Here is a 27078-nt window from a genome sequence, read left to right as displayed (position 1 = left end):
AAGATTTATAAAGTTTTTATTGAAATACATTTAAAGACATGAATAAATGGAGACATGCCATTTTTATTAGGAGAAAGATTCAATATAATTAAAAAATCTATCCTTTCCAAATTAATCTCTCAACTCAATGTAAGTCCAATAAAAATATTAACTGGCCTTTTCCTGGAATCTGACAAACTGAATAAACAATTTACATGAAAGAGTAAAGGAACAGGAAGGGTGGAAGTGATTTTCATGATTAAGAGGAATGGGAAGAGCTGACTATTAAGTTATCCAGGTTTACTAACAACAACAGTACATAAGCCACGGTGCCACTGACACAGGGATACATCAACAAAGGGAGGAGGCTGGAGAACCCAGGAGCAGACTCTCACGTATGACAACGTATAACAGCAGTGACATCACAATCAGTGGGGAAAGGATGGACTAGTCAGTAAATAATGGCTATTCAAATGAAAAAAAAAAAAGTATCTCTAACTTATAAACCAAGAGCTACAAAAACAAACCCAAACAAAACATCCAGGTGGATTAAAGACCTAAATGTGAAATACTTCCAGAAGAAACTACAGGAGTAGGGAAGATTTCCTAAAGAAGACACAAAAAGCACAGACTACAAAGTAATAGATAAAAGTTTTCACATTAAAAAATAAAGCTTCTGTTCTTTAAAAGATACTGTTATATGGTGGTCATTTTTTTTTAAACTTCTAATAATTTAGAGAGACATACTTAAATATTTAGAATAAAATAATACCTGCGATTTGCTTCAAAATGATCTTCGGTTGACTAATGGGTAAGGTTATTATTAATAAAAGCTTATCTCTGAGTTGGTAATTGTTGAAAGTGGGTGATAGGTATATGGGGGTTCATCAAACTTCCTTCTTCCTTTTAGTGTATGATATATATATTTTTTAATAAAAAAAGGCAAAAGGAAAAAAAGAATATTATGACAATGGGATACCAGTGTTCATCCACCAGCTTATTAAACACTTAAAAAACTGATAAGTCTAGGGAATTTCTTGGCAGTCCAGTGGTTAGGACTCGGTGCTCTCACTGCCGGGGCCCGGGTTGAATCCCCGGTCAGGGAACTAAGATTGCACAAGCCGTGCAGCGTGGCAAAAAAATAAAATTTAAAAAATCTGATAATTCCAAATGTTAGCAAGAACATGCAAAAGTGGCAACTCTTATGCACAAATGGCAGGAACATAAATTGCACAACCAATCTGGAAGAAAATTTGGTATCTTCTACCAGAACTGAAGGTGCGCACGCTTCACTACCCAGCTGTTCTCCATCTAGGTTAAATCCTAGAAAATCTTGCTCTTGGAAACATACACAAGAATAAAAATGCTCACAGGCTCATTGTTTTCAACAGCAAAAAAACTGGAAACAACCAAATGTCCACTTGTAAAAACATGTGCGACTGAATAGTGGTATATTTACATAACGGAATGAAAGTGAATTTACTGCAGCTCCATGAATCAATATGGACACATCTTACAAACATGGCAAAAAAAAAAAAAAAAAGAGGAATTTGCAGAATATAACACCATTTATGTAAAGTGTAAAACCATGTAAAAGTTAATATATTGTCAGGGATGCATACATATGTAATAAATTTCTAGAGAAAAGCTAAGAATGATAAATTCAAAATTCAGAATAGTGGTTACTTCTGGTGGGAGTAGGGAAGAGCATGTAAGGGCACAAAGGGAGCAACATGGGGATTGTGAGGTTTGGCTTCTAAGCTGGGTGTTGAGTACGTGAGTGTACACTGCATTATTCTTTAGTCCTTTTGTATGTAATAAGATAATTTGTAATTAAAAATAAAATTTTTTCACAATATATACAAATAGAGAATCATGTACAGTTAAAACTAATATGTTATATGTCAATTATATCTCAATTCTATATATATATATATATACATTTTTTTCAGTAAAAGGAGGAGATGTGGTGGGGGAAGAGGGAGAAGAGACACAAAAGTACACATCAGGGGAATCATAAATTCATTTCAGTTCAACAACCAAGTTTTACTAAGAACGGATGAATGAAACTCTGCCTGTCCTACAAGGTAGACCATCGATCTGCCAGAAGAAATACACTGATTCCTCTGAGTGCAGAGGTGAAGGAACTACTGTAAAAGCAGGAGTTCTAGCCAGATGCCTGATGAGGCCCCCATATGTCAGAGCATTGGTGGGTGGGCTTTTGATCCCAGCTAAAGGGTCTGAGCTTTCCTCCTCTTCACCCCACCTGCTCCCTCCCCTCTTCTGTCCCCTCTTCAGACTCATTTCTAGGTGTGAGTCTTTAACGACAGGCGTGCAGTGAAAACAAATACAGGACAGTATTTGTCCTGTAGACGTGCTGAGGGCATCTTCCATGCAGCTTTCGGAAGTGAACGACTCACTGGGAGACGCCGGCAAGAGTGTGAGTGTGAAAGACGCTATACCTATTGTTCTCTCCTGACACCTGTTCAGGGCTTCCGCAGGCAACTGGGAAAACCCCCCAGCTGAGGCGCGCAGTCCAGGCTTCCAGCTCCTTACTCAGGTGAGCCACCTCTTCAGGAGGAAGGCACCTAGACACCAGTGCCCGATTCCAGGGGAAGAAGACATGGGCACGATGTGCCAGGCTTCACGTCCAGTCACGCAGGAGGCAGCGCGTGGGTGATGTCTTGGTATCACGCTTCCTTCCACCTCCACTTTCTGGCTTCCCCAGGCCTTCTTGGGGAAGTCCCCAGCTCCCTCACAGCCTTCCTGGGGGAGTCCCCAGCTTCCCCGGGACCTTCCTGGAAGCCCATGGTTATGGAGGCCACAGACAATCTGATCCCAGGGTCACATACAAAGTGCTGCAAACTTACTCCTCACAACTTGGCACATGTATGGAACCCAGGGTCCTAGGCCCTCTCACTCCATTTCCAGCTTTGCTCCAACTGTCTGCATCCGTGTTGATGTGAGAAGTGTCAGCTGAGGGTCTGCAGATCTGAAAGGGACGAAAGAGAATCACATGGCTCGTCACCCTCCTCAAATCCCAGCATCTCTGTTTCCCCCACATGTCCCTGTCTTCGCTACCTTTTAATCTATTTTACTTCTAAACCCACTGTAATACAACGCCCCTCCCTGGATACGCTTATGGTAGGCAATTCTTTCCTATTATTTTGTACCTGTTTGCGTTACTAAACCAGGGTCCCTCCTGGCATTTTCCCAGCTCTTGGTGGCCATCTCCAACCTGACCTCAGTGAGAGAAACCTAATACTATTAATACTAATAATGATAATAGTGACTTATATTTATTGAGGACTTGATAACGCGCTAGGCCCGGCCTGTCACAAGTACTTTACATGTGCCAGGCCACGTTCTGAATTTACTTAGTGTACATACTTATTTAGGTATATAGTTTCATTCTCATTTAACCAGTGAGAAAACCCAGGCACAGAGCAGTTAAGTAGCTTGTCCAAGTGACACAGTTATTTTCCCAGAGCCTGCATTCTGAACTACAGGCAGACCTCAGAAATACTGCAGGTTCAGTTCGAAACCACCACGATAAAGCAAATATTGCAATAAAATGAGTCACACAAATTTTTTGGCTTCCCAGTGCATATAAAAGTTGTGTATACACTTTTTTGTAGTCTATTAAGTGTGTAATAGCATTATGTTTTTAAAAACAATGTACGTGCCTTCACAGAGAACTATATTCAATATCCTATGATAAACCATAATGGAAAAGAATATAAAAAAAGAATGTGTATATATATATCTATATCTGAATCACTTTGCTGTGCAACAGAAATTGACACAACCTTGTAAATCAACTACAATTCAATGAAAAATTGATAAAAAAATACACTGTACATGGCTTAATTTAAAAATGTTATTACTAAAAAAAAATGCTAATCATCATCTGACAACGCAGGGTTGCCACAAACCTATTTGTAAAAAAAAAAAGCGCAGCATCTGCTAAGTGCTCTGAACTGAAGCCTGTAGTAGGCCACACTGGGTGTTTCCTAAAAGCCCAAGTAGAGCAGGCGCTATGGCTGAAGCCCCTTCCCCTTCTCCCTTCCCCGTAACTTACACCGCGTGACAGCCTCCTTGACTTGGCGAAAGCCACCGTCGGGACCCCAGCCGTTCACGAAGTACATGAATCGGAGCTCGGCGGGGTAGGCGGCTCTGCTGAGGCCTGACATCAGGGGGATGGTGCGGCCCTCCGCCCCGGGGGCCTCGCTCAGCGCCTGCAGCATCTGGTACTTGCACCACGGGTCCCGGAGGAAGCCCGGTGTGATGAGCAGCACGCGACAGTGGCTGTTGCTCAGCGCCTGGCACAGCTCGGACACTATGGCGCCGCCGGGGTCTGCGTCGCGAAGCTGCAAGAAGCAGCGCAGGCCGGCGGCGCTGCCCTCCAGGTAGGAGACCAGCTCCTGGGCGGCCGCCAGGTCCTCCTCGCTGTGGCACACGCACACATCATAGTCCTTGCTCCAGCGGCCGCTGCTGCTGCTACTGCTGCCGTGGGCGCCCAAGTGTGTCGGTGTCGGTGGCGGGGTGGGCGACGCCTCTGAGCTGGGGCCCAGGGGTGGGGGCCTGTCCGAGGAGCTCGGCTGTGAACCGTCACTGCGGGTGTTTTCTGGGGAGACGGGCGTCTTTGTGGGCTTCCTCGACAGGGCCTGCCTGAACCAGTCTGCGGGGAAGAAGCACTGCTGAGGCCTGGAGCTTTCAGCAGGGGTCTCCTGGCGACCCCCCCCAGAGAGGAGCCACCGCGGGGAGGAGGTCAGCCCATCTCCCCTGTCCACCTTCTTCTCACAACTGCAGCTCTGCTACTGTGTACATCCCTCAGGACTTGCCCCAAAGTCTCCCTTATCTTTAAAGGTTTCGGGAACACATAAAAACTCTGGCAGCTTTATAAGTCGGCAGGGATGTAATGCCGGCCTGTCTTACCATACTGCATATTCTGAAGGTGCCAAGAGAATAGATCTTAAAAGTTCTCATCCCAAGAAGAAAATAAATCTGTAACTACGTATGGTGATGGATGTTAACTAGACTTGTTGTAATGATTACTTCACAATGTATACGCGTGTTGCATCATTATGCTGTACACCTGAAACGGATAGAATGTTGTATGTCAATTATACCTCAATAATTTTTTGTAAAGCTTTTGGTATAACAACAATATGAGGGGAAAAAAAGGAAGAAAGGAAAGGAGGGAGGGAGGGAGGGAGGAAGGAAGGAAGAAAGAAAAGAACTCTGGCTGTTTCACAAGCCTGATTGGGAAAGATGGCTTTGCTCCACGCCCTTCGATTGCTGGTACCCCCCTAGCCTATCCTAACCAGAACTTCCCACAAGCTGACTAGTCGACAATCCGTGAGTCAGGAAGTAGAGCTACGTTAAGCTGGTAAAGATCAATTAGGCCCCAAACCCACTTTCAGCATTGAGGGGAGGTGGATTTAGATTAAGGGGCTACCCACTATGGGAGGGAGAGAGCCAGGGATTGTCATCTGTTTGGCCCTAAGAAATCCTAGCTTGTTCCTAAATGGGTAAAATGGAAATGTGCAAGAGGACCACTCACTGCCCAGGGTACCTGAAGACCTTAGAGCTGAGTGAGCCGGGGCCACACTTTGGAGTGGGGCACACAGATTTGATTGTGGACCTGCTACTTGCTTTCTATACGACCATAAGCAAGTCAGTCTATGTCTCCACTTCCTCTTCTGTAAAATGGGTTCATTTTAGTTGTTGTTGAAGATCAGCGGAGATAATGCAGTGTCTGGCATACTGTGAGTACTCCAAATGGTTTCAGCTCAGCTTCCCCATTTTGACCGGGACAGAGAGTGTGGTGTCCTGGAGGTTGATTTGTTTTTTTCTCTCTCCTTGGCTCCTACCTCTGAATGGTTCAGGGCAATTTAGTTAAAAAGAGACACCCTGTTAAGCACTCAGCACAGTGGTTTCCAGGCTGGGAAGACTAGCTGAGCACACTTGGGAAAGCTGTGAGCCAAAAGGACTGAAGGCTCCCTGATGCACGCCCCCTCACTCCCCACAGAGCCTGTGGGCACTGAAGTCAAAGCAGGACCCCCCCACGCCCACCCCGTCAGCCTCCCTGCGTCTCTCCAGGGCCTGTGTTTGGGGGCCAGGCAGCCTCCTGGAATTAGGAGTCTCTGTCCACTCACCAGCCATTTTGCCCAGAGGCTTCTTGGACCTGGAACGAGGAGCTGGCACGGAGGTTGATGATGCCATAGTGGTGGGCTCCAAACTAACCCCATGAGATCAGGCATTGGTAAAGTGGGAGAAGGGAGGGGACCCAGTCTTGACCTCATCCAACATCCATCCTACAAGAGACAGAGAGAAAGGATCACAAAAGCTGTACTTAACCTTACTCCCAGTCCCAGTGGGTGGGCTCTGGCATTTCTTTCTCCCTTGGTGCCTGACAGAGGCTCAGTCTCTAAATCGGTCCCTCATCCCTTAGGGAATTAGGGACAGACACCACTGGGATCAGGTTGCTAGCTGAACCCCGATCTGTGCAGCCGTCAGACTTACAGAGTATGAGCTCAGCATGACCAGCAGAGTGACTGTTCTCTGCGCCACCTGGCCAGGGTTGCATTCGGGATCTGGGGAAGGGCGGCTGGCAGGCAGCTCGTTGTAAGAACTTCCTGTGTAAATGCTGAAATCAGAGAAGAAGGTCTGTTACTATTTGGACAAATAATTATGTATCAAGGTAGACAGATGTTGAGCAGTAGAGAGAGAGCACGTGTAAGAAACCTTGGGGGAGTTTTCCTCCAGGTCTGCCTTCCCCTGAATAACTCCCTCCCTCCATCCACCCACCCAATCTCCCTCTACTCCCTCCCTCCCTTCCTCTCTCCCTCCCTCCCTCAGCTGTACATAGTGGTAAAGGCTGCAGACTCTGCAGGCAGAGGTCCTAGATCTCATCTCTTATGAACTGTGGCCTCTGGTAAACTACTTTACTCTTGCTAAACTTTAGCTTTTTTGGTTTTTTTAATTTATTTTATTTATTTATTTTTGGCTGCATTGGGTGCTTGTTGCTTGCTGCACGCAGGCTTTCTCTAGTTGTGGTGAGCGGGGGCTACTCTTTGTTGCAGTGCACGGGCTTCTCTTCGCGGTGGCTTCTCTTGTTGCCGAGCATGGGCTCTAGGGCGCGCGGGCTTCAGTAGTTGTAGCACACGGGCTCAGTAGTTGTGGCTCGTGGGCTTTAGAGCGCAGGATCAGTAGTTGTGGCACAGGGGCTTAGTTGCTCCGCGGCATGTGGGATCTTCCCAGACCAGGGCTCGAACTCGTGTCCCCTGCATTGGCAGGCGGATTCTTAACCACTGCGCCCCAGGGAAACCCTAAACTTTAGCTTTTCCATCTGTGAAATGGAAATAATACTACAGCCTGCTCAGCATTACTGTGAAGATTACATGAGATGATTTACGTAAAATGCATGGCTTAGAAAATAGTGTGGGTTAGTATGTATTTAAAATAATCTAGATATTGGAGGGATCTATTCAATGTTATTCCAAATTCTGGAAGGTGTTTGGTTTGGTTTTCTTTTTTTGGTGGGGGTGGGGAGAGAAGGGATTGTCAAACGGCATCTAAATTTATATGGAAATGCAAAGGACCATTAGACGGGCAAAACGCCATGGCCATGTTCTCTTCCCACCACAATGACCTGATGTCCCTGATGGTGGAGGCTCTTTCTGCCTAGGTCTGGGAGGACATTGTGTGGAGCAGAGCCCACCCTGGTCCAAGATGGAGCCACTGTGTTCTAGTGGCTTCTGAAGATGAAGGGCTGGTGGAGAACTTGGTTCTAGAGCAAGGACTGCTTTCTCACTATTTGATGGATCTACAGAGGTCAAAACAACCCCCTCCCACATCCGGGAACTCACAGAGAAAACGGCTTGTCTGAATAGACGCGCTGAGATAAGAGTTTTCAAAATTTAAAGAATGTCCTTCAATGTTGGACAAAAATGCTTCATTCTGCTAAATGCTGAACACCCTTATGCCAAGCTGATGAAGAGAAGACAAGAGATACTGATGATTCATGAAAATATATCAAAGTTCAAAAAAAAGGAGAACTTCAACTGCAGCAGTAGTGGGTGCAGGGGTGTGGGAGCAGAAGCAGGAGTGAGACGGACTCGGGACCAGAAGCACATTTGAAAGAGCAAAGCAGAGAGCTGCGAAGCGAGCCAAAAAGACGTGAAAAGGGGAACATTAACAGGGACATGCGTTTCTTTTCCTACCTAATATTCTTTGGATTTCAGCCCCTAAGTGGTGAGATTGAGGCAGTGCCTGGTTAACCACTGTTAGGTTTTGAAATCCTTTTCCTGGTCAGGAGTCGCTGTTTCTTGACATCTTCATTTCAACCATTCAAGATGTCCTTCCCCTCCCCACCCCGCCCCCAGCAGTAGACACAATGTTACTTGCTTTTTATATTATTTAAATCTTTTTTTCAATTGTGTTTTAATTTGAAAATTCATCATTTTCAAATTCATCATTTAAAAAAATCTTTTTTTCAATTGTGTTTTAATTTGAAAATTCATCATTTTCAAATTCATCATTTTCAAATTCATCATTTGGCCTTGATACACTTAAAAACTGGAGAATCATTTGATATTTTTAACGACAGCCTAAAGGTTCAAAATTAACATAACACTTTACTTAACAGATGTAGACAGATCTAAGTTTCAGTTTCTCATTGTATCAAATGACGTGCCCTTTTGGCGATACATGCTGATTTGGGGTAGCTGCCATTTTTCATTGCTTGTTTAAGAAGAAATCCAATTGCCCAACAGCCACTGGAAGTGGATTGGTATAAGCCCTAGTAACTGATGTTATGGAAAAGTTCAAACACAGGAAATAGCATCTTTGACAAAGGATAATTGAGTAAGAATGCAGACCAGTTCCATTAACTGTATACACGGTCTACTTCCTAGAGTCTAAACCATACTGCATTTTCCTTGTTACTTTTTCAGTTCTGTACAGCTGAGGCTGTGGAGCCATCACATTCAAATACGATTAATCTTTACAAGATTTAATAACAGTCTATATTGAGATATGGTCGAGATATGGGAGACATAGTTGTCAGGCAGGTGAGAAGATAATGAACCCAAATCTCCAACTGGAAGCTCTCATCCCTCACTCTGTCTATTCTCTGATCTGTTATGTAGTCACTTTTCCCTGTGCTTTGAAGACATTCATCCAGTAGAATGATATAGACCTAAATACCTACTTTGTAGATAATTACAAAGACTTGATAGAAGATTAGTAAAGAGCTTCTTCAAAAGAAAAAGAGGGCTTCCCTGGTGGCGCAGTGGTTGAGAGTCCGCCTGCCGATGCAGGGACATGGGTTCGTGCCCCAGTCTGGGAAGATCCCACATGCCACAGAGCGGCTGGGCCCGTGAGCCATGGCTGCTGAGCCTGCGCATCCGGAGCCTGTGCTCCGCAACGGGAGAGGCTACAACAGTGAGGGGCCCATGTACTGAAAAAAAAAAAAAAATAGAAAAAGCAGTAGCCTGTTACCATCAGTGTTTTTAGAATGCTTTTTCAATATTACATGAAGGAACTTAATATGTGAGGTAAATACTGTAAAGTTTCACTGTATAAAATCCAAAGTGTATTAAGTATTATTCAGTATCTAACTGGTCTCCAATATCTATTATATAGGGAATGTTCTGAAACCTATGAAGGCGTATGATTATGTATCTTATATAATTCGTATCCCATTTCTGTTAAGCTGGAATCACTGTCCGTGGTGACAGCACAGTGGTCCCCAAAGACACACACATCCTAATCCTCAGAACCAGTGAAAATAAGCTACCTTACTTGGCAGAAGCTGACTTTGCAGATGTGATTAAGGGTCTGGAGATGGGAAGATTAGCCTGGATTATCCAGGTGGGCCAGATGTAATCCCAAAGGTCTTAGAAAAGGAAGACAGGAGGGTCAGAGTGAGAGAAGAGATGTGACAACAGAAGCAGAGGTGGGTGTAGCGTGGGGCTGTGAGCAAGGAAGGTGGCAGCCTCTAGAAGGCGGAAGAGGCAAGGACCTGGATTCCTCCCTAGAGCCTCCAGAAGGAATGCAGCCCCGCTGATCCACTTCAGACTGTGACTGCCACAACTATAAGATAATCAATGTGTGTGGTATGAATCCACTACGTTTGTGGTGCTTTATTACAGAAGCAATAGGAAACTACTACACCATGTTTGATTGTATGTGAGGCTAATGAATGGGGAAAGCATTGAATCTGAGTGCTAAAAACTGGTCTGCTTGGGACTTCCCTGGCGGTCCAGCAGTTGAGGCTCTGCGCTTCCACTGCAGGGCGGGGCGCAGATTCGATCCCAGGTTGGGGAACTAAGATCCCTGCATGTCATGTGGTGCGGCCAGAAAGTAAACAAAAACCGGGTCTGCTTAAAGAGTTAAATTGTTTGAGGGAGTTTTTCACTTCTTTGATGGATAAATTAGTATCTACTCTTCATGTGATTTTTGACTTTAAGAACACCGGTTTCAAAGGCTCCAACACTGGCTTCTCAAACATTTGCTGAAACGCTTGTCAGGGAGGATGCGTTAGAACTTGCAGGACAATGTCTGTAAAAGTGCTGCAATTAATTGTTAATAGCTAGAGAGGCACAATACAGTGTTTCTGAGGAGTTACGGACTGTGGTGGACAGACCCTAAGGTAGTCCCGTGTTCATACCTGTGAGTGTTGGGCAGGACCCATGACTTCTTACCAATAGAATATGGCAAAGGTTGTAGTATGTCACTCACATGATTGTGTTATTCTGTAGGGTGTGTGTTTGCATATGTATATAAATGTATATACACATCATATATATAGTAACAATTGTGTGTGTGTATATGTGTATATACATACAATACAATACATACATATGGTATGTATATTTGCTATATAAGATGTGTATAGGGTTTCCCTGGTGGCACAGTGGTTGGGAGTCCGCCTGCCAATGCGGGGGACGCGGGTTCGTGCCCCGGTCCGGGAGGATCCCACATGCTGCGGAGCGGCTGGGCCCGTGAGCCATGGCCGCTGAGCCTGCGCGTCCGGAGCCTGCGCTCTGCAACGGGAGAGGCCACAACAGTGAGAGGCCCATGTAACGCAAAAAAAAAAAAAAAAAAAAGATGTGTATATATAAATATAACATATAAATGAATATTATGTACATATGTACGTATGTGCATGGGTGTAGGTGTGGGTGTAAAAATTCATCTTAGCAGACTGGAGAGAGACTCCCTTGCTGACTTGGAAGAATTTCCCATGTCATGAGAGGGCAAAGTGTCAAGGAACTTCAGGCAGCCTCAAGAAGCCAAGAGTGGTGTCCAGCTGATGGCCAGCAAGAAAGCAGACCTCAGTCCTACAACTTCAAGGAGGTGAATTCTGCCAACAAACAACAACCTGAGGGGGCTTAGTAGAGGGTCTTTTCCCATTTGCATCTGTGATGGCACTGCAGCCCTAGCTAACACCTGGACTGCGGCCGGGTGAGACTCCAGCGGAAGACTTAGCCAAGCCTTTCATGGGCCCTTGACCCACAGAAACTATGAGATAACAAATAGGTGTTGGTTTAAGTTGCTAAATTTGTAGTATTTGTCATGCAGCACAGAGAATGAATACAGGGACCAAACAAAATGATGGGTTAGAATGCCAGTTCCCGGGCCCCATCCCAAATCTACTAAATCAAATCTCTGGGTGTAAGGCTTGGGAATGTGATTTTTAAACAAGTACCCCAGGAATTCCCTGGCGGTCCAGTGGTTAGGACTCAGCTGTCTCACTGCCAGGGCCCTGGGTTTGATCCCTGGTTGGGGAACTAAGATCCTACAAGCCGTGCAGTGTGTCACAAAAAACAAAAACAAAAAAAACCCCAAAAAGCACAAAAGCCACAAAACAAAAAACAAGTACCCCAGGATTCTGACGTAACTAAGGATTGATCTAGTGGGCTGCAGCCGTGGCTCCTAAACTAAGCTGTATATCATTATCACCTAGAGGGCTTTTAAAAATATAGCTGCCCCTGTAAATTCTTATTCAATAGTTCAGAAGTAGGGCCCCCAAATCTGTATTTTTTAAGAGCTCTCCAGGTAACTCTGACACAAGGAACCACTCGTCTCGATTTATATAAGCAGTGGAATAATTGAAAATTGCCTGGCAAATCTTGGGATTTGACTTTGTGAAATAAATTTCAAACTGCTAATTTTGCTATAAAGTCAGATTTAAGATGGGACTCTAGCAGGCAGAAAACTGAAGTCTTATAACCTGTATTAAAGTAAACCATTGTGCTGAAGTTTTGCTAAATATCTAACAAAGTACATATGCTTTCAGCACTACATTTTGTAAATTCTGAAGACTTTTAAACATGTCAAAAATTTCAGATATATGTGTGAGTGTGTGTGTGTATATAAAAGCACCCACTACTTTATTTTTATTTAATATTTTGGCCGCGAGGCTTGCAGGATCTCAGTCCCGGGACCAGGGATCACACCCCGGTCACGGCAGTGACAGCGCTGAATCTTAACCACTAGGCCACTAGGGAACTCCCTCAATTTAATTATATATCAAAAGTATTGTTACTTTGGTTGTTAAAATCTAAAACCTTAGCTGTATTTTAGTCACATAGGAATATATCTTACTGACCAAACACGGAATGTGAAGCATTTTAATTAGTGTTGCTGTATTTTGCAAAATGTAGCAAATTGGTCTTTGGAAAACAGTTCCTTAGTTTTAGAAAACTGCCTTAGTTTTGAAACTATGCCACATGCGTACTAAAGGTCATTTTAAACTGAAATGGTGTGAACTTATTTTGTATTTACTTTGCTGTAGGTCTCAAGTAAATACGCAGGCATTGAATGTAATATAGATTGTGCCAGCAGTGAATTTAATGACGGATACAGTTTACAAATTATGCCTTTATACATTAGTTCCCTTTTGAGCTTACAAAATGACTGCTCTTTATATATTTTTGAAAAAGGCTTTGGGGGGGGGCAGTTAGATTAAAAAAAAAAACTAAGATTTTTAAAGAGGAACTTTAAGAGGACTTCCACTACCAGAATAATAAAAACTTACTATAAAGCAACAGTAGGTTTAAGATCCTAGTGGGATATTCGCATGGAGACACATGCCAAGCCATATGTTTAAAATGAGTCTGGAGTTGGAAGAAGGCGGCAGGGCCAGAATTATAGATGCGGTAGTCGTCAGCCTGTATGTGACAATTCAAATCATCTGGGGAAAGCGTAGCATGGAAAGAGACAAAGCATTAAGGAATACCTACAGTTAAAAGACGGAGAGGAGCAAGTTTTACAAGCAGACACATCAGGAGAACGCAATGTTATGATAGGCAAGGAAAGAGAGTTTTGAAAATGAGATGGTGTTTACAATGGTGTTGGTGAAAAATGTCAAATGGCCAGTGAGGATTAAGAAGAAGCATTTGAATTAGAAAATTAGGAGATGACCAACTGCCTACACAAAACCCCACTTTCATTTAGAACAGAAACTAGATTATGAGGAACAAATGATATGCCTGCCAGAAAATGAAGACAGTAATTATATACTTTTAAAGTTTTGCCTGTGAAGTGAAGGGAAGATGTAACATCATAGTATAAACAGAAAACAAGATTTACTGGTTTTTTTCTTTTTCAGGAGATTTGAGTATGTTTATAGCACTTTTAACTAAATAGGCTGACTACAAAATAGGTTGACTATCACACGTAATTACTTATTGAAATACCGTCCCAAGTTAAAGCGCAATGATTACGTCACATGCTTAAAAATTTAACAGAAGACTGGCATTATTTTCCAAAGAATCATGTCAGAGAACATGAATTGTAGGAACTGATTCATGAATAGTTGTCTTATTAGAGCAAATGAATCAGCAATGTTTAGCTTTAAGAGTCTGTTCCCTAACTTTTTATAATATCTTCATCTTTCATTAGCAAATACTTCATCAATACCTACTTCTGTTCGTATTTAACCATAACCAGACAGAAAGTCTTAGTAATGTCTGGGGACCAAAGAAAGATGAAAATTTGCAATCTGTATCTTCCTAACAGAGAATAATTTCAAATAACTTAAAAGCATGTTGTTCAGAAGTATTTACCAGAAGGAAATAATAGTAACTCTAGGCTATACAAGTCTATTTTCTTATTGGAATACCTGCGTTATTACCGCTATTTGTGCTATTTTAAAGCCAGACATTTTATTATTTTCACTGGGCCTTTCTTCTTTGTTAAAATCTACCTTCAACTTGGTTTCTTAGTAAGGACAGTGAAAGGCAATCTCCTGAGAGAGAGAAGATATTTTAAAAATACATATCCAATATGTCTCATATCCAGAATATTTAAGAACTCTTACAAACTAGTAAGAAAAAGAGAGACAACCTATTGGAAAAATGGGCACAAGAATTGAACAGACACTTCACAAAAGGATATCCAAAGGCCCAACAGATGTATGAAAACATGCACAGTTCATGAGTCGCCAGAGGAATGCAAATTAAAACCTCAGCGCAACCCCACCTCCCACTCACTCAGCAGAATGGCTACAATGAAAAAGACAGACAATATCAAGTATCGGTAAGCATGTGGAGAAACAGAACTCATATACTGCCTGTGGGAGTGCAAATTGGTAGGAGGACTTTGAAAAACTGTCTGGCGCTATATTCCGCTTCTAGGAATGTACCCAACAGCAGTGCTAACATATGCTCACCAAAACACAAACATAAGAACGCCTCAGCAGCACTATTTACAATAACCCCAAACTGGAAACAACCGTATCCATCAATCCTAGTATCCGGTAGAATGTAGAAATAGTGGTCTATCCATACAGTGAAAAATTACACATCAACGAGAATACATGAACGAGTGCTAAATGCAACGGGGTTCAATCTATATATTGAGTATAAAACACCATACACAAAAGTACATAAGTAGGATCCCAAGTGTCCAAAATTCAAAACCAAATAAAACTATTTTATGATGTTAGAAACCAGGATAGCAGTTACCCATGTGTGAAAGTAGTGACTGGAAGTGGGCATAAGAGGGCATCCGAGGAGTTCCCTGGTGGCCTAGGGGTTAGGATTCCAGGCTTTCACTACTGGGTGCCAGGGTTCAATCCCTGGTCAGGGCCTGAGATCCCACGAGCTGTTTGGTGCGGTCAAAAAAACTCTGGAGTGCGAGTAATGTTTTATTTATTCTGGGTGCGGGCTGCACAGGAATGTCACAGGAATGTGACACTGGGAAAGCTGTACACTTAAGATCTGTGCACTTTTCTGTGTGTGGGTTGTATTTCAATTTTTAAAAAAGGTTTTAAAAATAACTAGATGTGCCTTCCTCTGACAATGGGTCATTCCTGAGCCTCCGTGGCCCCTGGGTTAGATGCATCAGCTTGGGGAGTGTGTACTCTAGCCTCCCCTCTCTTAGCTGCACTTGTCAGGGTGTGTGTGGTTCCTAGTGTGCCCAGGTAGAGGACGAGGGCTGACTCTGTCCTGTTCAGTGCTGTCACACGATGCCCAGCCCATCGTAGAGGTTCGTGAAATGACTGTGGAAGGGATGGCTCCGTAGGCCTGTAACCCTAAGTAAAGCCCTGTTCTTGCTGAAACACTGTCACAAAGGCCATCAGAAGAGCAGAGGGAGAGGCTGCGACAGAGCAGAGAAGGACGCGAGAGCCTGGAAGAAAAAGAATCTACAGTTCAAGACCGAAGCCACCTGAACCAGGCAGGCTCCTCAAGCTCAAGGAGGGCTCCCTGCACGAACTTCTTGGCGACAGAGAAGGTGACAGCTCTCTCTGGGGGCCTTTTCACCCGTTTCCGCGTTGTGGGTGCTACGAGCGGCCAGGTGAAGGGGCGCAGAGGGGACGGCGGTGAACCGGCCGGAGGTGCCGCAGGGAGGGGGCAAATCCGGGACCGATGACCGGGGACCGGGGACCGGGCCGCTAACGGGGCCGAACGCAGGGGTCCACTGCCCGCGGGAGTCCTGCCGGCCCAGCCGCCTGCCCGCCCCGCCCGCTCGCCTGCTCGCCCCTTCCGCGGGGCCCCGCCGCTCCCGCTCCCGCCCTCGCCTCCCCGAGCGCTCACCTGCGCCGGGGTGCGCGGGGCGCTACCTCGGTGCGGCCGGTGCGGGGCACGGGCTCCGAAGCCCGGCGGGCCGCTCGCCCACGGGAAGTGCAGCCGGCCGCCCGCTGCCCCGGAAGCGCCGAGACTCCCGGCCCCCCGGCTCCTCCTCCGACCGCCGCTCCCACGCCCCAAGCCCGACCCGAGGGGGCGGCGGCCGGGCCCTCCGCGCCCACTTCCCCGGGCTCGCAGGGAGGTTCGTGGGCATCTGCGCAGCTAAGGACCGGGCGGAAGCTTGGAGATAAGTCTTTCCTCCCGAGTTCCCCAAAACCCACCAGGAGAACCTGCAGCCTCGGCTGTGTTCTCTGCCGCGGACACAGAAAGAAACTCCTTACGTCATTCATGGAGTCTTCTCGACGCCTTGCCAGGGAAGCGTTTATACCTTTTTTCTTTTTAGGCAAGTGAGGAAGATGATGCCGGACTTTCCCAATGGCCACACACAGTCAGTGGTGAGGCGGAGAGGCCGGCGGCCTTGGCAGCCGTGAGGGCAGCCCCCGGGGCCGGGGCGCCTGGCACGCTCCCCTGAAGTTCATGGCCCAGCGGGTACGGCTCCGCGGGCACTAACGCCTGGCCGAGTGTGACGGGCAAACGGTGGCGAGGCCTGGCTTAGAGTGAAGGGACTTCTTAGCGTCCTCGGGATGTTGATGAGCGGCGTGAAGCACCCAGGCGGGGATACAGCACCTGGCATTTCCCAAGCTTGTTTCACCCCAGAGGGAATGTCAGTATCTTCCTGAGCAGTGTTCCTCGCATGCCGGTTTGGGAAACACGCCTACTGCTGTGCAGGTGAAATGCTGGAGCGTGGAGGTGGTTTAATAGGGCCGATCTAAGATTCATGATCTCCCTTTCAATCTGATTTCCTGCTTTTCTCACCAGCCAGCGAAAAGGAATTAGTGCTACTCCTGGGAGGGAGTGTGGTGTAAGGCCATACCGGGGGAGCTCAGGAGTCAGATGGCTGGGGTTCATATCCAGGGCTCATCACGTTAGAGGTGAGACCTTGGGGAAGTGCGGGGCTTGTCGAGGTTCACTTTCGTCATGGAAATGATATCTGGTTCCTAGTGTTGTGGGAAGGAGTAGATGAGATAAAGCCTGTCAGACAGCTAGCCTAGTGCCCAGGTGCTCAGAGTAAAAGGGTTCCTTTTACTCTGCATGGGGTATACCTCCATTTTCCCTGCCCTGTGCCTGTGCTCTGAGGTCCCCTCCACCCAAGGTGTCCTCTTTTCCCAACTCTGCTCTTCAAAAACCCCCGTCTTCTGACAAGGGTCATTTTTGCAGCTTATGCAGAACTTTTCTTAACCCTGCCCTTCCCACCTTCTTCACTGAGATCCCCTCTAGGACCTTAAGGTATTTGGAACTTGTGCTCAAGCAGCTTACCTCTGTTACAGTGAAAATTCCCTGAGGCCAGGGATCGATCTGGCTCCAGTGGAAGCAAAGAGGAACTCAGGTAAACACACTGAGAGCCAAGGATAGGACAAGCATAGGACAGCCAAGCTCAGTGCTGGGGCAAAGGTGAAGGCTAGGTCCCAGTGTCCCTCGCACAGGGAAGACAGGTGCAAGGGTAAGTGCTGTCCTGTAGCCTGAATAAAGCCCTGTGGGAGTGCAGAGGGTTCATTACCGCCTTCCTAACAAGCGCAGCATTTGTTGTCCTGGAGGAAGCAGCTTCTGGGGGAGGAGCCAGATGAAGGCCTTTTCCCTCCGGACCAGTAGATAGGGGCATCTGTGCTGAAGGAAGGGTGAGTGGATACTGGGCACCAAAGGAGGCTGCCTTACAGGGTTAACACGGACGCTGGGTTTAGCCAGCTTCCCTGGCCCCTGGCCCCTGGCAAGTTTCCTCTCTCTCAGCGTGAGTTCATTGAGTTCATTCCGCATTCAGGTGGCTCTTCCTCTTTTGCTCACCGAACTGGTCCTGGTTCTTCCCCACCCATCCTCACCCCCCAACTTAGGGGCTTCTACTGTTCCCAACTGATGATCGGGAGGTCCACCTCCATCTTTTATGTTTCATTCTTCTCCCCACAGGCCACTTAGGGAGGGAGTGGGCACTTTACTAGCTGTCTCTACTCCCACTCACTTCTCCCTCTGAACAAGTATCCACACTCAACCCCACTGGGTGCATTTCTCCCTGGGGCTGCCCTCCGTAAGGTCCCCATGGACCCTCTTGATACTGAATCCAGCCCTCATGTGTGTGTTTATACCACTGACACTTCCTCCCAGGCTCTGGAGACACCTCACTTTCTGGGCTTTTCTCCTGCCTCTGGCCACCTCTTCAGCGTCCTCATCTCTTAAATATGGCGGGAGCCCCTCCAGCTTCCCCCCGCCCCACACCAGTCCCCTATTCTTCTCCCCTCCCAGGGTGATGCCGTCGTTCTCCTTGACGCCCACATCTCCATCTACAGCCCACATCCCCCTCAGTGCAACCGTGAGTCAACCCCTATTAGATGTTTCTACCAGACGTCCTGTAGGCAGAGCCTTAACATGTCCCAAACTGTCCCACTCACTCTGTCCCTCACACTGCTCATCTCTGCGAAAGGCATGACATCCATCCAGTTGTCCAAGCCAGAACCCTGGAGTCTTACGTGACCCCATTTCTCGCTGCTAAGTTGCCTCTCGGGTCCGTGCACCTCTTGCCGTGATGGTGCCGGCCTAGCTGTCTCTGCCACGTGGACTATAGTGACAGCCTGCTGTCTGGTCTCCTGCTTCGGCATCATTCTCTTCTCCACAAGGCAGGCAGGCTGATTTCTCTAAAAGAAGAATCTGATCATGTTGCTTCCCTATTGAAAGCCCTTCAGTGGTCCCTGTGCACAGAAAAGCCAAGGTCCACAGCTGGCTCTTCAGGCCCCGGCCCCGCTGTGCCCCTCACTACCTCTCCATGACCCAGCGGGGACACACCACCTGAGTCCCTTGAATTTTGCTAATTCTTGGCCCCAGGCCTTTGTATATGCTTTTCCCTCAGCCTGGGATCACCCTGCGTTCACTGTGTTAAACTGCTCATCCTTTAGGTTCAGCTCAGAGGTCACCTTCCCTGGGAACCTTCAGGGAGAAACATCCGGCTGGGGTGAGGCGTCTGTGTCCTGTGCTTTCTCGCAGCACCACAGAGGCTGCGCTGTAGCTGACCCAGGGGCGAGGGGCCAGGCACAGGTGAGAACTCTCCAGGGAGAACACATGCCATGCTTTGCCTGCTGGTATATCTCTAATATGTAGCCCTGGGCCTGCCGAGAGTTGGAACTGAATACATAATGAATTGATGAATGAACACCTTCCTTCCCTCTACAGTCCCCCCCGGTCAGGAACTCAGGAAAAGGAGGCACTAACGTGCAAACCAGATGCCTAACACCCAGGATTTAAGAGCGCTCCTGTGCTTCTCCCAGCCCGCTATCAAAGGCAAGTGGGGTAACATGAGGTGAAAAGAGGAAGGGACAGAAGACTGAAAGGAAGGCGTTCATCACGTTTCTTGATCGATGAAAAGGTTAAGTAGACAAGTCCATAGACCTGGGTCGGGCTGCCCCAGAATGCTCCCTGCCTGGGCTCTGCCGACAGGGGCAGAGGCAGTCTTTCTGGGTCGGTCCCACGAAGGAGCCAGTCCTGGGCCACGGTGCTCAGGTCCTCCGAGGTGTTCTGTCCGGCTGGGCTCCTGGTGGGTGGCATCAGCCTGGGCCATGATCAGTCCTGGGGTCCCACCCCATCGTTCTCTGTCAGCCTGGGCCTTAGGCAGTGGTTGGCCCGCCTGCCCAGCCATACGGGGGCAGGATGGCCTGGACGAGAGGGGGGCGGAGGAGACCCTGGTGGTGCTGGGGAGCAATCTAGCAGTGAGGCGGTGTGAGCACGGGCCAGGGGCGGGGCTCAGATGATACAGTGCTCTTGGGCCTTCTCTCCCAAGTAAAAGCGGCTGAAGAGGAAGGGGCTCAGGTTGATGGTCTGGAAGTGGCCCTCCAGCATCACCTCTGCCACAGCCCGGCCCACGGCGGGGGCCTGCTGGAGCCCGTGGCCACTGAAGCCCGTCGCAAAGTACATGTTGACGACGAGGGGGTGAGGGCCCACCACGCCATTCTGGTCAAAGGTGTTGTAGTCGTAGTAGCCAGCCCAAGCGCGCCGCACCTGCGGGGCACAGGACGCGGTGCGTCGGGAGGGCTGCCCCGCGCTCCGCCCCACCCACTCCCGGCTGGGCTCGGCGCACGGTACCCTCCACCACCGCTGAGCGCGCTCACGGGACGGGTCCTGTGAGGCAGGGGCCCCAACGGGGCCCAGATGCTCTGGGGTCATCTGTCTCCATCCAGTTACCTTTAGAGTCTCAAAAGCTGGTACTCTCTGGGCCAGATGGGGCCACACCTTCTCCTGGAAGAAATCATGGTCCACTTCCAGGTTCCCTGGGTCTGGTTCCTCCTCCTGGGGGCAGAGGTGGGGACAAGGCTTACGTTGCCCAGGACACACATCAGACCCAGGCCTCGCTGGCCTCTTTAATCTGTCCGCTTGGTAAGTGGTGGATGGGGGTAAGAGACCCCAAGTCAAAGCCAGAGGGGACCGTGACATCAGTACCAGCACTAGGCCCGCCAAAGAAGCCTGACTGCTCAGCGATACCCGGTCTCTGTCTTCTCCCCGGCACCCCGACCCCACAGAGCTCACCTCAGCGGGGCTACAGCCGCCCAGGTAGTTGTTGCTGAGTCCTTCCCGGCGGAAATAGGCTCCGCTGGGGTCTGCGACAAGCGGAGCCTCCAGGCCTGGTCCCTGGGGGCAGTGCCACAAGTACACATACCTGCCGTGACCAGCGGCGTTAGAAGCGGCGAGAACAGCAACTCCCTTCCCCGACTCTCCTCTCACCCCCACCCGGCTCCACGGCCCTGGGCAAGTCACCTTTTCCTCGGCTCCACGGGCAGCTTGGTACCCTGAAGAGTACCAGACGGCCCCTTCCCAATGCCAGCCAGCTCTGCGATTCGCCCAGACCAGGCTCCCGCTGCATTGACCACTATGGAGCATTCCACGGGCTGGTACTCCTGGCTGTGGTCCACCTTCACCTATGGGCACCAGAGAGGGGGGTGGAGGGAGCAGTCCAGTTCTTCCTGAACCTCAGTTTACCCACACTGGAAGTGGGTAGCAGAAGATCAAAATAACAGCTGTTACGTTTCTCATTAGGTAAAGGAGACACCTAGGCTGGGAACTTACATGGACTTCATGGATCCTTTTCAAAGTCACCTTCTCCCCGATGGCGGTCTCCATGTGGTTAGATGAAGAGACGAAACCTGCATGAAAAAGGAAAGGAAATAAGCCCTTGAGGCCTCAAAGAGGAAGGAGATGGAGATTCCACTGGTTTCCTGAGGAAAGAAAGCTGGAAGGCTGGAAGCTTTCCCACAGACACTGAAGCAAAGAGACAGGGTAACCGGGATGAACTTGGCCGCACAGGACAGGAGGGTGCCAAAATCTTCAAGCAGATCACGAGTCACGGCCAAATGCAGTTAGGAGCCAGGGTCAGGATGCCCAGGACCAGTCCCCAGGGGAGAACCCCCTGTCCTGAGAAAGCACAGCCCTTGCTCAGCCTGTGCGTGAAGGTAAGACCCTGTCTGGGCTGGCGTCCTGGCTGGCAGAGGTCACAAGCAGTGGACATGGGGCCGCAGACTCACGTGTCACCTCTCCGTGGCAGAAAAGGACCCCCATGGACTGGACCTTTCGCCGAAGCCCCTGGAGCAGACACCAGGGGTCAAACCAACCTTCGTTCTCCAACCCTGTGCGGAGAACGAGGATGCGTGAAGGCGGGCTAGGACCCTCCTCTCCTGTTGTCTCTCCTGCACCCCTAAATCTTCTTTAGGGCTCGTAAGCTGGGGAGTCACATTGACCAACTGCACCAGAGTCAGATCCCGCGGAAGGACAGAGAGCCGGCCCGGCCCGGGAGAGGCCCTGCAGCCAGGAGGGAAGCGCTCCTCCTTGACTCGGCTGCAGGGTGCCGAGACTCCTAACCTGAGGCGCCCCTCAACCCCTGACGCCCTCTGCACGCAAGCCTCACCGTAAGATGCCAAAGCCACTCCCTCCGTGTTCATCCAGGGAAACTTCTTCCGAAGCTGCTCCGGAGACATCAGGCAAACTTTGGCTCCTTGCTGCCTGGAGAAATGTGTGGGTCTACGTATGTGTGCTGGGTGAGTGTCTGGGGGGAGAAGTATGGGCCCCAGCTCCACAAGTCACTCCTCTGCCCCCAACTCCCCACGTATCCTCCTTGCTTCCTGGAAAAGAGCAAGCTCCTAGTCAAGGCTCTTCAGCATCTGACCCCGTTTCCTTTATGACACCCTGGCCTCCCTTTGGCCACGCTAAACGCCTTATTACCCCCTAACTGTTCCTCGTGCTTTCACAACAGGGCGGGTCACTCTGTTCCCTCCACTCCTTCTGCCCAGGACAGCCTTCCCGTCCACCTCCTAGAACAATCCTGCTCACCAGCACAACTGTCTCCTTCTGGGACCTTCATGCCCAAAGACAGCATTGTATGCGCTAAAAGGACACACTCACAAGGCGAACTGCCTGGTTCAAGTCCCAGCGCCACCACTTACTAGCTCTGGGGGCCTCAGTTTTCTCACATGTAAAATGGGCATGTTCTGATGATTAAACAAGTTAACATTTATAATGCATTTAGGACGTGACCTGATGTCACTAGTGAAACTCGTAGAAGGTTCTGCTAAAGGGTCTCAGGCACAGAGATCAGGCTGCCTGCGCAGCCATGTGGGGGCAGGATGGCCTGGATGAGAGGAGGGTGGAGGAGACCCTGGCACGGTGCTGGGGAGCAATCTAGCAGTGAGGAGGTGTGAACCCGGGCCGGGATTAGAGCCCAGGGTAACAGATGGGGCGTTGGGGCCCAGTGATGAGCTCACAGGCTCAGATGATAGTCCTGACTGACGGGTCATGAGACCCACAGCCTTTTACACGAGTCCCGGTATGGCCGGCAAAGCCTACGAGCTTAGCTCTCTGGCTCTTAGAGAAAACATTTGCAGATTTGCGGGCCCCTCCCCAGAGATCCTGACTTATTAGGAGGGATGTGTCCTGGGTGGTTCTCATCACCTGGGAATTTAGGAACCACCGCGGCAGTGCTTTGTCCGTGTCTGTGTTACAGCACTTAGCACAGGGCTTCGGAGGTTTGCCCATGCGCGTCTTCCTGACAGACTGAGCTCCTAGGGAGCAGGGCCTGTTTCATTGGCTCCGTCACCCTGGCTCCTAAAGTGAGTCAGAGCCCACTGCGTGCGGGCAGCTGAGACGCAGCATGGCAGCCGTGCCGGGCGCCCACCTCTGCACTTTCACGTTGTTTTCCATGATCGTAGCCCCCTCCTCTGAAGCCAGAAAGAGGTAACCAGAGGGGTTGAACTGGAGGTCCAGGGGAGGGTCATCGACCACGGCCAGGTACTCCTGTGTGCAAAGAAAAGCTCCTCCAAGAAGCTGACTTCAAGAAGGGAGGGAGAGCTTTCCTGGCTTTCTCACCACAGCCCCCGGGCTCGGTGCCCCGACCCAGAGGGAAGCTCTCTCCGGGCACCGCCGCTGGGAAGAAAACCGGGGGTTCCAACCCCTAGCTGCCCATATGCTCGCCCAGCCAGCTGGGCTGCTCCCCTCCCTGGGCTAAAGGAGGGGTCAACACCCCACCCCCAAATCTCACAGCACATACATTGATGTTCCGGAGAAATTCGACCGAAAAGAGGGAGAGCTGGATGTTCTCAGGCAACGAGAACTGCTGACGAATCCCACCCACAGAAAGCACGGTGGAGGCCTGGGAATACTGTGGAAAGACAAGAGAAGGCGATGTGGGCCCTGTTCCGTGTGAGCAGAATACCGTACTGGAGGGTGAGAGTCACATACGCAAAGTTAATTTTTTTTTGGCCACGCTGCTGCTTGCGGGATCTTAGTTCCCTGACCAGGGATGGAACCTGGGCCACCTGCAGTGGAAGTGCGGAGTCTTAACCACTGGACTGCCAGGGAAGTCCCACGTGCCCAAAGTTAAAGGGGAGTCCTACTTGCAAGTTTATAATCTAAACTTGCAGAAACCTATATGCAAGTCAACCAGCAGCCCAACCAGGACAACAGCTATTAAAATCCTTATTAGAAGATACACAGAGCAGAGAGGCTCAGTCAGCTAAAAAGGGCTGGGCGCCGTCGTACAAAACGGTAATGGCCTGGAAGTGCAAGGCAGGAGACGGACGTGGAAAACAGAGGGATGTGGCCACAGGAGCAAGATTCGTGACTAGCTGGCAGTGCTAAACAGGAACAGTTAAAGAGCAGAAACCTCAGAAGTACTGTAACCTACAAGGGCGTCGTGACAGCTGTTTGTGTTAACCACAGCTCGAATGCAGGCCAGACCTCTGAGATCTCGAGACATACAACGTTGTGAAATTTGCTTCCCAAAGCAAAAACCTTATTGTCAAGGTCTCTGGTTTGAGGGAGGAAGAACATGTGGCTATTTCTCAACAAGGGCCAAAGCACAGTCCCTGCCCTTTGGCCCTGCAAACACTGAGGTCTTTCCTCTTCTCTCCTCCCCTCGAGTCCTTAAGAAAATACGGGTCTGCACCCCACTCCTGACTCTGCCCCACCCCAGACCTCACCGTGTGGTCCCGCTCCACCACCAGCACCCGAATGGCACCTTGCCGCTTCTCCAGCCTCTTCAGCCAATAGGCTACGGACAGGCCAAGCACCCCACCGCCAACAATCACCACATCGGAGTGTTCAGGGGGCAGGTGGCTGGTGTCACATAGCGGACTCCAGGCCCCTCCAGGAAGGACGGACTGGATCTTCTTCTTAATCTCCGACACCTTTCCATGCCAGTCTGTGGGATACAGTTATGGTCAAAGAGGGCCATACATCTCCTTTCCAGGAGGTGGAGGGGGGTGTGTGTTAGAGGATGGGCACAGGAAAAGGTGGGCTAAACGGAACACCGAGTGTTCAGTCCTCACTGCCATTCCTTCTCACGAGGTCAACTCGCACCCAGCAGCACTCCACAGCTTGGCTTCATGTTCTCTACACCAGAGTCTCACTTCCTTTGAGTGCATTATACCCAGCACTGCAAGATTCAACTTCCTAAAACCGACACTCTCTATTCTCTCCACTGGCTAGGGGACTTACACGTATTTCTCTCCTGTGCAGACCTCTCTCTCCCCTGAGGCCAGGCTCCTGGACCAAGAGATCCCGGCACACCTAGAGCCGCACTGCCCTCTGAAGCACGGACCTCTGAGTGGCACCTTATCCTGGATATCCATCGCCAGCAGCAAACCTACATTCATGTTGTCTGTTATCAAGTCCTGACGACTGTGCCTCTTAAATATCTCCCCAATCTGTCCCCTTTTTTCCCCATCTCTACCACCACTGCCCTAGACCAAACCACGATGTCTCTCCCACCTAAACCGTTAAAAGCTCCTGTTTCCACTCATTCCCCTCTTGTCTAACCCCCCAACTTCTTTTCTATATCACGGCTAGAATGATCTCTTCTAAACACTAATTTAATCACACACTCTCTTGCTTAAAACCCTCCAGTGGGTTTCCATTACCCTAAGGATAAAAGTCCAAAATCTTTCACGTGGCCTGCGAGACACTGCATGATCTGGCTCCTGTTTGCCCTGTCCTCCCCGAACGCTCCAGCCTCAGCCCCTTCATTCCCGCCACAGGGGATCCACACAGGTGTTCTCCCTGCTTTGAAACTCTGTGCCCACTTCTTTGCCCAGCTAACTCCTTGCTTCCTTTAGATCTCAGCTCAGTTATCATTTTCTCAGGGATGGCTTCTTTCCTGACCCCCTAGACTGTGCCAAGTTCTCCTGTCATGCTATCTCATAGGTGCGTGAACCACTCTTTTGCAGCATGCAACACACTTGCAACTTTGAGTTTATCTGTGATTGCTTCATGCTGTACTATGTACTATGTACTAGATTCTCCATAGAATCTCCAGTCTAGAACAGTACCTGGCACATCCTAAGTGCTCAATAAATGTCTTGAATACATGAATCCTTTTGTCTTTCACACCTAACTCATGAATCTCCAAGTCTTCTCTCACTGTCTCCAATTCAAAGTTCAAACTCTTCTCTGCATTCGAATCCTTCTTTGATCTGGACTTAACCTTACCTGTCCTGAGTACATTTCATACTACTACTCAAACTCTCTATCTGGATGGCCTTTGCTGATTCCTTGCACAAGAACAATACTTTTCTCCTCCTAACCTTTGCTCAGTTCCCCAGAACCTGGAAATCATGCTTTCCTTGAGCCAGTAAACATCATCTTTCAAGGCTGATCTCCGTTCCCACCTGTTCCATGTACTGCTATAATTACACTAGCTATTGGCACTGGCAGTGCAGGGTATCCTCCGAGTTGGGTTCTCTCCAGTCTTGAACCGGTCTACTAAAGCCTTCCCTCTCCAGCTACACTTCAGGCACCTGCAGGACATATATCGAATCCTCTCTTTCTCTTCTTTCCTCCTTCACGGCCACAACACTAAGCACAGCATCCTGCACGCGAGCAGGATTTCACGCACTTCTGCGCCACCAATGAATCTGCCTGGCTGCTATTCTGGTGGTAAGTTCAGGCACAGAAGGATCTGGGATATGTCACCTGAGAAGGGCAACCGTGGGATCCATACCCCTGTCCAGGCTCTACAAGCTCCGGCAGGCAAGGTTACCTCCTGCTCCCAGCGACCCACTGTCTTCCCAACGCGGACCGGGACCTCGAGTCCTGAAGGTCACATCGCTGGAGATTGGGAACACCCCAGAACCACGATACCCTCCGCTGCCCTCAGCTTTACCCAGAGTAGAGCCTTCTCTGTGTGCGCCTAGCCCCCGGCCCAAGAGGCCCGGGCCCAAGCCGAGCCGCAGCGCCCTCCGAATCATGGCCCTGGGGCTCTCGGCAGCTAGAATTGGGGCGCCCTACCCCGGCAAGGTCCCAGCCCGTCGTCACTGCTAACGCGTCGCCTGCAGTTCATTCGAGCGCGCCCATTGGCCAGCGGCCCCTGCGGGCCCCACCCCTCCACCCTATAGGCGGCCGTACTGTCCCTTAACTGCCTGAGAGCCCCGCCCAGGCCCGC

At 49.2% G+C, this 27078-nt stretch overlaps 2 protein-coding genes and 1 long non-coding RNA gene across 18 annotated transcripts; 1 reads left to right on the top strand and 2 right to left on the bottom strand.

Annotated features, from left to right (window-relative positions):
• Positions 1-17520, bottom strand: TIRAP (TIR domain containing adaptor protein). Of its 5 annotated transcripts, XM_060304272.1 has the most exons (6): positions 16032-16135; positions 7854-7974; positions 6508-6631; positions 6141-6299; positions 4061-4660; positions 1-2971 (listed from the first exon to the last, which is right to left on the bottom strand). In XM_060304272.1, the coding sequence occupies exons 4-6, from the start codon at positions 6205-6207 to the stop codon at positions 2952-2954; spliced, it is 687 nt and encodes a 228-aa protein (XP_060160255.1). In that variant the 5' UTR covers positions 6208-6299; positions 6508-6631; positions 7854-7974; positions 16032-16135; the 3' UTR covers positions 1-2951. The 5 variants fall into 5 exon arrangements, with proteins under 5 accessions (XP_060160255.1, XP_060160254.1, XP_060160256.1 ...); XM_060304271.2 differs by lacking the exons at positions 7854-7974; positions 16032-16135 and adding an exon at positions 16343-17520; XM_060304273.2 differs by lacking the exons at positions 7854-7974; positions 16032-16135 and adding an exon at positions 16403-17520.
• On the top strand, positions 16201-25980 carry LOC115844111 (uncharacterized). Of its 2 annotated transcripts, XR_011377640.1 has the most exons (5): positions 16201-16850; positions 18414-18480; positions 19061-19442; positions 21189-22183; positions 25158-25980. It is a non-coding gene; the product is annotated as an uncharacterized lncRNA (long non-coding RNA). The 2 variants fall into 2 exon arrangements; XR_011377639.1 differs by lacking the exon at positions 25158-25980 and having other exon boundaries at positions 21189-23349.
• FOXRED1 (FAD dependent oxidoreductase domain containing 1) lies at positions 19487-27012 on the bottom strand. Of its 11 annotated transcripts, none has more exons than XM_060304270.1 (11): positions 26925-27012; positions 24620-24840; positions 23689-23799; positions 23317-23435; positions 22054-22148; positions 21674-21775; positions 21219-21295; positions 20910-21070; positions 20682-20811; positions 20340-20444; positions 19487-20156 (listed from the first exon to the last, which is right to left on the bottom strand). In XM_060304270.1, the coding sequence occupies exons 1-11, from the start codon at positions 26974-26976 to the stop codon at positions 19902-19904; spliced, it is 1428 nt and encodes a 475-aa protein (XP_060160253.1). In that variant the 5' UTR covers positions 26977-27012; the 3' UTR covers positions 19487-19901. The 11 variants fall into 11 exon arrangements, with proteins under 11 accessions (XP_060160253.1, XP_030696710.1, XP_060160249.1 ...); XM_030840850.2 differs by having other exon boundaries at positions 26800-26940; XM_060304266.1 differs by lacking the exon at positions 26925-27012 and adding an exon at positions 26677-26915.
• Positions 27013-27078: the final 66 nt, after the last annotated feature.

This window comes from Globicephala melas, chromosome 8 (assembly GCF_963455315.2).
Source record: "Globicephala melas chromosome 8, mGloMel1.2, whole genome shotgun sequence".
NCBI lineage: Eukaryota > Metazoa > Chordata > Mammalia > Artiodactyla > Delphinidae > Globicephala > Globicephala melas.
This window is presented reverse-complemented; position numbering and strand designations above follow the sequence as displayed.

Excerpts from the sequence above, each read along its gene's own strand:
- TIRAP (XM_060304271.2), bottom strand. The coding sequence starts at position 6,207 with ATGGCATCATCAACCTCCGTGCCAGCTCCTCGTTCCAGGTCCAAGAAG. Across the intron at positions 4,661-6,140 it reads GCCTCTGGGCAAAATGGCTG|ACTGGTTCAGGCAGGCCCTG; the intron begins GTGAGTGGACAG and ends TCTTCCCCGCAG. Across the intron at positions 2,972-4,060 it reads CAAGGAGGCTGTCACGCGGT|ATCTGCAGACCCTCAGCTGA; the intron begins GTAAGTTACGGG and ends CGTCCCTTTCAG.
- FOXRED1 (XM_060304266.1), bottom strand. The coding sequence starts at position 26,884 with ATGATTCGGAGGGCGCTGCGGCTCGGCTTGGGCCCGGGCCTCTTGGGC. Across the intron at positions 23,800-24,619 it reads TGGTGGAGCGGGACCACACG|TATTCCCAGGCCTCCACCGT; the intron begins GTGAGGTCTGGG and ends GTCTTTCCACAG. Across the intron at positions 20,445-20,681 it reads GCGGCTGTAGCCCCGCTGAG|GAGGAGGAACCAGACCCAGG; the intron begins GTGAGCTCTGTG and ends CTCTGCCCCCAG.